Source organism: Melanostigma gelatinosum, assembly GCF_949748355.1.
Source record: "Melanostigma gelatinosum genome assembly, chromosome: 21".
NCBI lineage: Eukaryota > Metazoa > Chordata > Actinopteri > Perciformes > Zoarcidae > Melanostigma > Melanostigma gelatinosum.
In genome coordinates, this window is record NC_136654.1 from 3,113,002 (window position 1) to 3,126,328 (window position 13,327).

The window sequence follows — 13,327 nt, forward strand, 5'->3', positions numbered from 1 at the left end:
AATGGCATCTGGTTAACAGTCGTTTCCGTATCAAATCAATAATGTATGATGGGGGTTGTAGTTCTCACAAATGTATTGTATATTTTTCTACTTGTTTGGATTGTTGGCCCTCGAGCGGGAGACTCTGGTGTCTTGCAGGGTAAGAAGGCGACGACGTTTGAGTCATTTCAGAGGAGAACGGCAGTTTTATCAAGGTCCTTCATCAAAGTGCAGAGAAGCAACCGCATATAGGTTCACACCAGTTTTTCTTTTATTTTGTGGCTTTTCGTTGAGTACTAATTTAATGTGATGATTGTAAGAGAGGAGAATGAACTGGGTTGTTCTAAAATTCGACCACCGGCTCAAACCGAGCGATGGAACTGGTTTTGGAGTCTCCGATCGAAGCTTCGGTTCCCAACACGTATCCGAGAGGCTGACCCAAACACCCAAACACCGCCGGGTTTCCTCACTGATGAGTTCGTGGTATTAACTAAAAAAAAAGCTCTAACCGTAGTTACTCACGTTTGAATAAGCCATATCAGCTGAACGCTCTCTAGGTTGTGCTCTGGTTTGTTGGCTTGTTAAGATGGTGAATATCATGGTCATAGATTAATATCATGGTCATAGATTAATAAAACAAAGGAGCTTGTGCTATTTCCCACTTTTTGCTCAACTTCCATGCAGCCATTGTGTTTGCATCGCTGCTCCTGCTGTCTGCGAGGAGCAGAGCCGGGATGTGTCGTGCCGTCATGGATCAGGCGTAGTCGAGAGCCCGTCCTGCTCTTCCATACGCGTGTTCTGCTCAAAGCTAATCTGCGAGAATATGTGAGGCTGAACACAGACGTCAACATTTATTTAAACAATGACTGTCGCACTGCGGCTCCTTCTCTTTTTCAAGTTCTGGACTTGCGTCGGCTATTGGTAAATCCGTGTGTGCGTGTGCGTGCGTGTGCGCGTGTGTGTGTGTGTGTGTGTGTGTGTGTGTGTGTGTGTGTGTGTCCTTCCTAACTCATCATTGTGTTAATGGGGTTGCACCATTCAAACTTAAGGAACACCTTAAACACTGAACCCTTAGCAGTGAGATGACGGGTCGGTAGTTCAGTGTAAACAGTTACTCCAGCATCCCAGCGCGATAACATAACTTCCACATATATCAGTCGATATGTTAAATGTATCTGCCTTTTGTAAATGTAAGTATGACTCTGTATTATTTATATATATGCATATATAAAGAAGTTTGTGTCTCAGAATTAGTAATACCCTTATATTTTAGAATAAGAAGTGTCTACACACTTATTTGGTCATTCAGTTGAACATTATTCACACGTTTTGCAATGTGATGTAGTTTTTTGTCAATTCGTTATTATCAAACAGCATTTTATCGCTCACATAACCTTTTTTCCACTCTTACATTTGAACGGGTAATATATTCGCACGCGTCAGCGCTTTCAAATGAATCAATTAGCAGGCAAACGTTAGCTTCACCAGTGAGCGAAGCAATACTTAACGTTTACGAGAAATATTAGCAGGCAAACGCTGAAGATGGCTTTGTCAGTTCACGGTTGGTATATGAGCGGTTGGTTCTTTGTCAGCGTTAGGGTGAGTGGTGCAACCCGTTTTCATTTTGTGATCTGTAAACCTCCACTTTGTTTGAACCGCCGAGCAGCGAGCGCCACCGGCTCGTGCGCCGTTTTTCAGTCACCAGAGTTGTAAAAGGAAACGTTTGGCTGATAAAGTGCAGCGGCAGCAACCGCAGAGCCTGATGGGTAAAAAAACTAAACTCAGTCTGCAGTCAGTTGTTGCAGTAGTAAATGCGCAGTAGTATTTAGACAAAGAAAATGTAAAAACCAGCGTCACATCGGTGAGAAGGCAACAACAGCAGGGTGAAAATCAGTGGTATTCTTAAGCCTATTTGTTGTATTTGCTAAAATAATCCATTTGAAAATGAATCTTTCCGTTAAAGTGCTCTTAATTTCTTCAACCTAACATCGGGGGCTTCAATTGGGACTCTTTAGTTTCCGCTTTCTTCTTCTTAGGTTGTGAATTATAATTAGCGCATCTCTCCAAACCACGTAATTCTGATTTGAGTCGGCTTTGATGAACTACCTCACGCTGAATTTTTGCCAGTTCTTGCATCGACTTAGTCGCCTGCAGAATTAGCTCTCGAAGACCTGTGAATAACAGATTCCATTATTTATTTATTTGAAAGTGTACTATTTGTCGGTTTCAACAGACTTCTAGTTTTGTACATGATGTATACTTCACCTAGAAGTAAGAGAATTGTTATATGTATTTTTTGTTCCTTTTTTTGGAGGGGGGGGGGGGGGGGGTGTTTTCTTTTCTTTTGAAACTAAATGTGCAATACCTTCAGCAAACTGTGCTCGTAGTGTGTGATGGGCCTAGCCTTCGTTAGCTGTCTCCTGAAGGTAAAGAAAATGTTTGGTACCGTCAATCCATGTTTTCCTTTTTTTTTATTTCCATGAATAAGATCAATTTTAGTTCTGTGACTTGTTTATCGTCATGATGTGACGTCATCAGTCTCGCCCACCAGACGGACCCGCCGGCCGGCGCTTTGACTCTGGAGACCACAGCGTTCTTTTGAGTCACGGCGCGGCCGGCAGGTGTTCGCTTTGGGACGTGGCGAGGACAATAATGTTAATAAACACAAAAAAAAAGACCAGTGAATACCTACAATAAATCATTATGTGTATGGTGCTGGTGTTATGTTTGCTGGGGAATCCAGCCATGCAAGTCGTTTTAAGAATTCCTGGATCTGCGCGTCCCAAAACAACCGCAACCAACGAAGAAGTGCACCACTAGAATACATGCACTGGGATCTGATGATGCCGCCTCTTAAGAAACAAAAAAAAAATCATGTACTGCAAATAAATAAAACAATTCACTTTGATCTCTGGTTTCTTTTCTCTTTCCTGTAGTGACACGAGGCAGAAATTGCACACAGCGTAAGCCAGTACGGTTGAGTGGCATTTTGATGGCACCGGTAACAGCAGGTGATTATTAAAAAGCTCCATTAAATTGGGTTATTTAATGGGATTTAAATCTTGTTATAACAAAGGACATTGGCATTTTAGTTTGGGATAAAATGTGTATACAGGAAATGTACTCGTTTGTGTAACTTTTGCTGTAAAAAAACAACCACAGTTCCCATCTTTTTCGACAGTCATTATGTTTACGTCCAAATTAACTCGAGGACAAACTGATTACATTTTGTTGGTCAATGTGAATTCATGTCCGTCCCATTGTCAAGAATCCGTACGCTAATTATAACTATTTCACACAATCGGCTCGTCTAACAGGCTGAAATAATGGAAGTGATGACATTTTGCCAATTGACTGGTTGGCGGCGCGATACAACCACAGGCAGCTATTGTAGATTAAGAAAAGTGTATATTTGTGACCCAAGTAGTGCCGCATATGATGGACCTCTTGAAAAAGAAAAGGTCGGTTCATTTCAAATTCAGTCTCCAAATGTAGAATCAACTGCATTTCTCAGAAGTGTGAGACTCCGTCATCTGCATCTTTAAGCAATTAGACAATCACCGTCATGGCACAGATTTAAAACTTCCTTCTTTTTGTCACCTTTATTTCCATACATGTCCATTCATTACAATAGTGGGGATCCATAATAAATAAGCAGTAGGGAACATTGAGCCTTCGTCGTGAGACAAACATGGAAAACAAATGTCCCGTTGGAATGGAATATTTCGACCATCATATTGTGAAGTGGAGGATAACTACCTTGTAAACCTGTGCAATCAAAGACGGCAATGTGTTAACATTGCCTTTGTCTCTTTATAAAATGTAAAAAAAAAAAGATAAAATACAGTCACAGTGTCGAACCAAAAGCACACTTTCACTTGTAATTATACCGTTTGTCCGGCCCTTTAAGAGATGCGCATCACTTGAACCACTTGTGGACGTTCTTCTGATTGGTGAACACACATTTTCAACAAATGTAACCACATGCAATCCTCACAAGAGAGATATCTGCAACTCTTCATTTTGCAAACATGTAATTAAGTTGTGTAATACATCACGTTGGTATTAAGACGAGGCAGTAAGACCGCTGGAGTGGGTTGAAGAGCTGAAAGCCATCGGTGATTAAAATGTCTTTCCCCGCTCTGGTAGTCGTCTTTTTTCATTTTTCGGAGCTGGTTTCAACTTTACATTCACAACAAGAATACATTCTGAGTTCAGAACTTCCATTCAATTCACAATTCACTTTCACAAGAATTGGCACTTTCTAGGGACAGTCTGTTGCCATATAAACCAAAAATAAAGTGTGTGTGTGTGGGGGGGACAATGCAGCTACCGTGTGCACTATGGGTGATTATATTCACTACATCTCTGGACAAGCAAGCAACACTAGATTTTTCCTTTTTTCTGAAAACATTTCCCTGAAGGCACAACCAGGAAACTCCATTGTTTCTGTGAGGGCAGTGCTCAGCTTCATGTGCCAAAATCAACATGGCGTCGGGCCGTTCTGATCGTTGGTGAGCGAACAGCTGAGGCGGTCCAGCTTTGGTATTCACTGTGTACTGCAAACGGCCTTCACCTACTGAGCCACGTGTCCTGTGTCCCAGGCAGCATGCACAAACGCTTGAATAATGGTTTGTCCCTGTTGTATTATCTGTACATTCATAAAAAGGTACATTGACATCTGTGTGGATCGGACCGAACCGAAGACCGAGGCTTTGCCATCGAATGGACGTGGAGACCCGATGGTGATGAGGCGTAGAGGCACTGGAAGGGCCTGAGGAGACGGGAGGTACAGAGGCAGCTGTCGCACAGGTTCCGCCGATCGAAGGAAGGGTTTGGAAACTCTAGCTTTTCTAAACCTGCGTTTGTGTTACGATATACAAATGTGATTCTACAGTAAAACATCCAGGAAAAAAAGAACTTCTGCAGCACGCATACAGGAGGGATATAGTGGAGGAACTTCTGCCTAAGCTACCACTGTACAGTTTACCGGTCGGTTCACTCAGATTACAAAGAAAAGGGTTTTATATACACAGGTTGAGAGATAGCTGAGAAAAACCTAAAAACAACATATGCAGGAGATTTAAATGGCGTTTCTGGTGCTCGCAGTGTTACAAACGAGCAACATTCTCCTTCCAGAAACCGGCTGGTCTGACTTCAACACTTGGCCAACAAACAAAGCAGTTTTGGATGAGCTAGCAGCCGCTACAGGCTAGTGAGAAAATATGTTTTAATTTGGCTGAACTGACCCTCCGATAATAGGAATAGCATGACATTTTGGGAGATGCACTCATTTGCTCTGTGAGCGTGGATGAGACGTTTGACAGCGCTCTGATGTCTGCAGCACACGTATGAATGGGTAACCAGATGTCCCGGTTTTCAAGCAGGGTGTCCCGTCAAATATCTACTACACTGGTTTCCAACAGTCACCACCAAATGAAAATAAAGAAATCCAAAAGTAAAACAAAAAATCTGCTAAATATAAAGCTATAGAATTAAAACAGACAAGACATAACATGTTAATGAGTTAGCTTTACAAATATTAGTAAGCAGATTTTTATTTTTATTTTGCTCGGCTACTTGGCTGCTGGCTGTAGCTTCATTCAAATGCTACAGACATGAGATTGGTATCAAACCTTTCACCAAACTCTCGTCAAGAAATCATGTGTATTTCCCAAAATGTAGCACTGGTCCTCAAAAGGTCAATTTCAGCCCGCTGTCTGCATTAACAGCGTCTCTAGTGAGTCGTACAGAGGGACATCCACTCATGTCGTGTCCTTGTGCAGAAGTCAGTGCTCTCCGGTCTCGAGAATTTTCCGAATTTACCGGCCGCATACAGGCACCTGAAGCCTTCACAGGACCAACGCTGGACTCACCAAGGAGCGTAACCACAAGAGCCGGCGGCTTCTCTTCGCGGCCCATTTCAAGCATGCGTGAGGAACTAAAACAACAAACGCCCGGGTTCTCAATGGAGATGATTCTGACAAGGACCACAAAGTCCATTGCAATTTGATATCGGAGCCCTCATCTTCGTCATCGACGAGTTCCCTTTGAGTTTGTCCTGAATGTACACAAACTTGGCGGGGTTCCTTTTGTCTTCTTGTTTTTCATTTTTCTTTGAGAGGAACACCCTGACACAACGAGGAGGAAGTGAGCCCTGGAAGACACCACCCCCCTAAAATACAAACCCTGACAGTTTTGGCCACAAACGGACGGCGTATCAAATATCACTAGTCCTCGCGCCCAGGGCCAGATCTCCCAGTGTGGAGAAGAAATCCTCCATCTCCTTCTCCAGGAGCCGGTTGCGGTTTTCCGCATCCTCCCGCGCCCGCTCCGAGTTCCGTAGTTTGATCTCCAGCATGCGTTGCTTCTTCCTTTCCTGCTCCATCTCTTGTTCCAAGCGCTCCATCTGCGCACACAGAGCAGCGCTGGACTCCTCCAGCCTGAGGAGACGCAGCGCGGCACAGACAGAGAGCACAGATCATTGACGGTCACCTTTACCGTTTGGCTACACGACAAAATGTGTTGCATTTAAAGCCTCTATTTGCAGCTAACCATTGAGGTAGTTTTGATTATGTTCATCCGTGTTCAGAGACACTGATTGAAATTATTTTAGGAAGCTTACAGGATTGAAAGAAATAAAAAAAGGAACCTCCAGACTTACTTTTGGATCCTGGTCTCGGATGTAGTCTTCTGCTGCCTCAACTCGTCCTTCAGTCCCTCCACCAGGCTGCTCAGTGTTACTGTCCCGTCTCCGTCCTCTGACGTGACAATGGACGGCACCCCGGCCGCCGCGTTTCCATTCTCGCTGCAGGCCGCGCTGCTGCTGCACAGCTCCATGGCCTCGCAGCTGTCCTGCTCAGAGCTCGGGTCTGTCGCGGCCCCTCCGTCCCGTCCCCCGTCAACCTCCCTCTGGCTCTCCATCCACTCCCCTTTCCCCCCGCTTTCGCCTCCCGCTCCGCAGTCCTGGTTGGCCGAGGGCTCGCTCCCCGAGCCGGGGACCTCGCAGGAGGACGTGGACCACGGTGTGCTGGCCACGCTTGGGACGCTGCCCATGCTCGAGGAGGAGGTGACGTTGTCGTAGGTGGACAGTCTCTGCGAGGAGCCCGTGGAGTCGCGGTCACGGGCGGACCGCTCGCCTGACGACGTGCGCCGGTGTCCCCTCAAGGAGGACAGGCCGTTCATGAGCCAGTTACCTCCCCCTCCTCCCCCACCAGAAGATACACTGGCAACATCAGCCACGGAGCCGCCGCCGCCGCCGCCGCCGCCGCTGCTGCTGCTCGGTTTGCCCGAGGAGCTTTTGAAAGAGTATTTCCAGGAGGGTATGGTCTTGGCTTGTTTGCTCGGGCTGACCACAGTCTCTCCTTTCCCTGATGGAGACCCCAGCTTTGGTCCAGGGTTCAGGTTCGGGGTCTGGGTGGGAGTGACGGCTGCACACAGTTTGGCATCCAGAGATGAGGCGCTGCTGTGCAGCTCTTGGTCGGGGTTGGACACCGGGCAGCTCTGGAGGTCTTCCTCCGAGATCCAGGCTCCCAGGCTGCGATGCTGGAGCTGATGCCCCTGGACGGGGAGCTCTGATTGGGGAACGGCGGATCCCTCCTGGTCCCTCCCGGAGTACAAACGGTTGTGTTCCCTAATAAGGATTGTCATCAGGTGCTGGACCAGGGAGGTGCCTATGGATCACAGTCAGACAGGATATAGTCCAGCGTTTTTATTTCTGTTTTCATCCTGCACATACAGCTCGCGACATATATATTTGCTAATACTACAAGGTGTAGTGTGATGTCAAAGCAGCATTGTATTGTGGGATTTTAAGTACACTTTCAGGTTATTTGCAGAGACTTTAACTGTTATTTCAGTCACTGAACATCAGCCGTTACCTTCCATGATGGTGACCGGGTCCTCCATCTTGGGTCGGAGGATATTTGGTCCAAATACTGTGGCGAGGTTCTGGACGCTCATTTTGTTCTCAATGGAGTGGGACTGGACCTCATCGAGGAATCTGAGCAGAAAGCAAAGTTAAAAGTAGAAACGGGCATCATTCTTAGAAACAAGATAAAATACTTACTTGCATATGTAGGTGAGGAGACTGTAGTTGGGGAGAGGTAGAGTGTTGACCTGCCTCCCCAGCTCCTGGACTCCCTGATGAGAGATACAACAGCTGTTACACACACACACACACACACACACACACACACACACACACACACACACACACACACACACACACACACACACACACACACACACACACACACACACACACACACACACACACTGTCTATCGCACATACCTCCTCCTCATCTTTGGCCAAAAGCTGTGCACAGCTCAGGAAGTCTTCATATTTGGAGAAGGGAATGACTGGTTCAGGCAGCTCTCGCAGGTACAACTTCAGCAAGGATGCCACCGTGTGGACGTCTGTGTTACTGCAGGCGAGTACAGAGAGAACTTTGACAACGTGCATGTTCTATGATTATCTTCTCAAAAGAAAAGCCGCTCCGCTCCGCTCTGTCTACCTGTCCAACAGCGGCTTGTCGCCGCAGTCGAAGGCCTCCTGCAGCTCTTTCACCAGGTTGGCCTGTCCCGGCATCCGAAAGAGGCCCTCCTCGTCCAGACCCCTCTCCCTGATGAAGTCCACACACTGCTCCACCAGCAAGGGGGCCAGCCGGGGGCCAAACTTCTTCTCATACTGCACGGTGTCCTCCAAGCGCTGACCGAATATCCCTATGGACAGATGGAGGACGCGCCACATTGGCACTTCAGCTCCATCAGATTCATGCATCCACTGATGGCACTGGGTTATATATGGGGCTGAAGTCTGGAGCGACTGGTTATTTTTAAGATGCAGGCCCATTGTAGCTATATGTATACAATGTGATGTAATAGGAAGATGTGAGCCAATGTGTCCACGTGGAATGATATTGTTGAGACACGGAAGCCAAATGCACCTTGAAGAACCCAATAATAGCAAAGAGTGCAACCAAATCTTCAACTTGAATGTTGAATGTAACGGTGTGTTAGAAAGCTGGAACAAGGCCCTACTTACTGCAGGCTGTTGCCCATTCATGCCCGTGTTACATTACACTCACATCAACACTGTATGATGGAAGGCTTTAGACTGTCCTATGGAGATCTTTGCATGATGCATGTCTTGGTGTAGACTCTCTAAGTCAGTGGGTGAGGACAGTGCACCATGAAAACCTGTGACTGAACCAGCATACTTTTATTCCTCATGTTAAGCGTGTTGCCCCGCCGCAAAAAAATAAAAATAAATAAACCTCCATTTAGTAATCTTTCAACTTTACAAACGTAAACAAAAGTAATAATAAAAATAGCATTAAAAGTAATGGAAAATGACCGCTTAGCCATATGGTGGCACCGCTTAACAGCTAAAGGTGTTTGATTGGCTGATGAAGTAATTACCTGTTGATTGGCTGCAGCTGTCGGTCAGCTCGCTGTAATCGTAGTGATTCACTGAACAGGAGCTGCACAGCAGCAGAGCGCGTTTCTCGTACATCACAAACCCACATTCGACCAAGTTCAGCCATTCCGGTTCAGGCATTTCACCCCCAGCGGCGGATTAATCCCGCATTTACAAACTGCTGCGCCGCGGTGACGAGCAGCGGTTTAGAGAAGCGGCGGCGGCGGCGGCGGCTGACGGGCGGTCGGGTCAGCGCGCCGTGTCCGCGGTGCTGCTGGTTAACGACGGGCCTGCGAGTTGGCGACACTTCTATTCTGAACCGAGAACCGAGAGACGGACGCACCTACCGTGTAAATATGAGAGGGAGGCTGTAAATATTACCGGTGTGAGGAGGGCCGACACCGCGCGAGCAGGGGTGTAGCTATAGGATTTAGACCCCCACCCCCCCCCCCCCTTTTCTACGACAGCTGGATTTATCGTGTTTTTTTTAAAAGCAAACCTAAAATAAGTAGCATGTAATAATACTATAAGTATTTACATCATTCAATACATTTATTGGTCAAAACTAAAGATGAAATACAAATCCTCATTGCTAGCTCACCGTGTTCCCTCTCCGCCAACAGAGCTCAAACCTTAAAAATATCAAATGAGACCATGATGTTAAACACTACTGTATAATGTGACCGGTGTGTTATTCCACATTTATCCCCTATTAATATTCCTCTCCTTTGGTAACGTAACACCATGCTGTTCAGCTGTTAAGTCCCCGTTCACACCCAGACAGACAGGCCTGCTGATATTTCTGGCCTCCTGTCAAGTACATCAGTTAGACAGACCAGACCAGAGCACAGACAGGGTGAGAATTAACCACAGGCTCCCTGTTGCATGGGGGGGGGGGGGGAGTCCAATAAACTCAGTTTGACTGCGGTCAAACACCCTGCCCTCTATTTCTGAACTTCTGGAATAGATTGACAGCAAACTCTGATCACATTTCCGCAGTCAGGAACAGTCGTCACCAGAAATAGACAGCAGGGTGAGAATTAACTGCAGGGTAAAGGCATGAGACACAGTCGGGTTCGGTGACACTTTGAGTTACAAACTTGAGCTCAGTCATACGAACGGTATGATATGGACACACCAGAACCTGCTGTCAGTTCAAAGGTTCGTCTTTACCTCCTCCGAACGGCGCCCAGATGACCCGCCGTATGGCCTTGACCCAGTCGTCCATGTCCGTCTGGGAATTTGCCATCAGCAGGAAGGACTCATGGCTGATCGGTGCCCGGTCCTTCTCTCCTGTTCCACCTGGAGGAAGGACACAAACAGGAGAGGTGAGCACGCAAGAGATTGAAAACATTGATATTCTGCAGAACACTGGCATTTATCACAGAACCAACCCAGTGTGTTGAATAGTGTAGTTTTTACATGTTTCAACCGCTTGAACCATTTCCCAAATTCCCTAGTTCACTAACCTGATTGGATGTCGGTGTATTTGCTGTACATCAGGTATTTTTTACAGGAAAATAATCACAAAATACTCTCAGTACGGCATTTTAAAACATACCGTACTGACTAGTCCCTCAGGCTTCAGCTGTTAAACAAAACAAAAACATGGGGTTGACTTCAAATCTTAACCAAATGTGCTGTAACGGTTTCTCACCACTAGATGGCAGAACTGTCCTGTTATGCACTCCCCGTGTTTCTCCTCTCACCCTCCCTTCCTATGATTGCATCATTTCATTTCAGGCATTTAGCCGGTGATCCGGAGCAGATTTTCGTGAGTGCAGAAGTTGAACGAGCTAAATTATTTTGACCTCATAAACATCAGTGAGGCGGCGCCTCGACACATGAAACAAAACGGCTGCTACATGAAAACCACATTAACAGCAGAGGCCGCCCGTATATCTTATCTCGACCCCACCGCCTTCGTCTCCAGCCACGCTTTGAAATAACCCGGAGAATGTGTCATCTGTTCCCCGTTTGCCCGAGCCATTAGTGTCGCATGGTGTTGTTGTCACAGTCATTAAGCTGTGAGGAGGGAATCCAAATACAAACAGCGGTGCCGTAAAGCTCAGTGCCCAGCATCGCAAACTCACACTGTCCTGATGAACAACACTGTGCTCCGTCTTCAGATGGGCTCCAGCCTCGTGGAAATAGTCAGCTGAGGATTTGGCATTATTTTACATTTTGCCTCGATTAATGTGTGTGTGTGTGTGTGTGTGTGTGTGTGTGTGTGTGTACACGTGCACAATATCCTCTCAATGGATTTGCCATGAAGAAAAGAGGCCAATTAAAAGGCTGATTGAAGATACAGAGAGGACGCTCAGACATTAAGGAGCCTTTGCATATCAAATACTTCCACTTCAATGAATCAGGCGCTGATAAGACAGACACACATGCGCGCGCGCACACACACACACACATGCAGAGCCACTTGAAATCAATCCAACGTAGCCGACAGACACCAATAAGTATTGGAACATCCACGTCTGGGTGGATGAGGAGTACAAAGATTCCATTTGGAGCCAATTGAGATAACACTGACTGCAGGCACACCTCAAACTGAGTGTACCTCTCACGGTCTCAGGATCCAATTAGATTTCCACGTGACGATCATCAGACAGACGTTGACATTTGTGCCACAGAGAAGGTGGAATGTCTGCATGTGCCTTTTTGAGTGTCTGACATTTAGACTACTGATGACATCATAGCTCCCGTTGGTAAATGTCAGACTGCTTCGCGGACGCTGTTGAATGGGAGATGAGGACACGGAGAGACGAACAGGAAACAGAACAGGTAACTCTTATTGTGCTGAAGTCCTTTCTGGAGTCATGGAGCGAGCTGGTTCAATGAGAGAGAGAGAGAGATGCCTTCACTGAGCATGAGAGTCAGGTGACTTAATGCACCTTTGAATACGTTAGATTGTCAATCGTCTCACGAGGTCAGACAGTTTCCTCTCACGCACTGTGCAGTGAGCCGAAAAGCATTTTTTTAGACCACCTTTTGAACTAGTGAGCTTTAGGAGAACTGTTATTTTTTTATTTGCGCAAGAAACAATAAGAAATGGTATGAAATCACAAAAACCAAAGACGGACGCTTTTCATATCTGAGCTCTTGTTCTACTGCTGTGGACACAACAAGCTCCCTCAGCTTACTGTATCTACTGCAACGTGTGACACAAAGTACAGCAATCTACAGTACCTGCTAATACAAGTAATTACAAGCCACTTGGATACATCATATCAGGATATGAAAACCTCCAAATATACTTCATTTTGCCCAAGTAGGTGGGCTACCGCAAAACTTTGCACGTAAGATTTTTTTGCGCCATAATCTCGACAAATGATTTTTCTTGAAGCATGAAAAATGAAGCATAGGAGCCATTACCTTTTACTGCCACGCACAACAACAAACACAAGCCATAGAAGAAGAGGTTGTACATCAGGTGCTTGCATCAATCTCGCTGCAATGTCAGCCTCTACAGCGCTTGTAAAAAAAAAAATCTCCAGCATCTGTTTCCTGTTACCTTGGAGACGTTTCTTCAGTCTGTCCGGCTTGCAGCACACCGGCCCATGTCTGAGTGGGCTGGAGCTGGAGCTGGGGCTGGAGCTGGGGCTGGGGCTGGAGCTGGAGCTGGAGCTGGGGCTGGAGCTGGGGCTGGAGCTGGGGCTGAAGCTGGAGCTGGAGCTGGGGCTGGAGCTGGGGCTGGGGCTGGAGCTGGGGCTGGAGCTGGGGCTGGAGCTGGAGCTGGAGCTGGGGCTGGAGCTGGGGCTGGAGCTGGAGCTGGGGCTGGAGCTGGGGCTGGAGCTGGAGCTGGGGCTGGGGCTGGAGCTGGAGCGGCTTCTCCGTCACCACTTTGCCCGTTTGGAAGCAATTCAGTACGCAGGTAGCACTGACGGCCAGAACCTGCCAGTGAGGCATGCTCGATG

The 13,327-nt window shown here is 46.8% G+C and overlaps 1 protein-coding gene across 1 annotated transcript in view; it reads right to left on the reverse strand.

Annotated features, from left to right (window-relative positions):
* Positions 1-6,199: 6,199 nt before the first annotated feature.
* The window catches only part of arhgap22b (Rho GTPase activating protein 22b), a gene marked incomplete at both ends in the record, with an annotated part of 22,007 nt that continues 14,879 nt past the window's right edge, over positions 6,200-13,327 (reverse strand). Inside the window, 7 exons of the mRNA XM_079292895.1 lie at positions 6,200-6,422; positions 6,644-7,652; positions 7,860-7,981; positions 8,048-8,121; positions 8,274-8,406; positions 8,497-8,704; positions 10,575-10,703. Of these exons, the coding sequence (XP_079149021.1) occupies positions 6,200-6,422; positions 6,644-7,652; positions 7,860-7,981; positions 8,048-8,121; positions 8,274-8,406; positions 8,497-8,704; positions 10,575-10,703 (1,898 nt within the window). The remainder of the gene's footprint in view (positions 6,423-6,643; positions 7,653-7,859; positions 7,982-8,047; positions 8,122-8,273; positions 8,407-8,496; positions 8,705-10,574; positions 10,704-13,327) is intronic.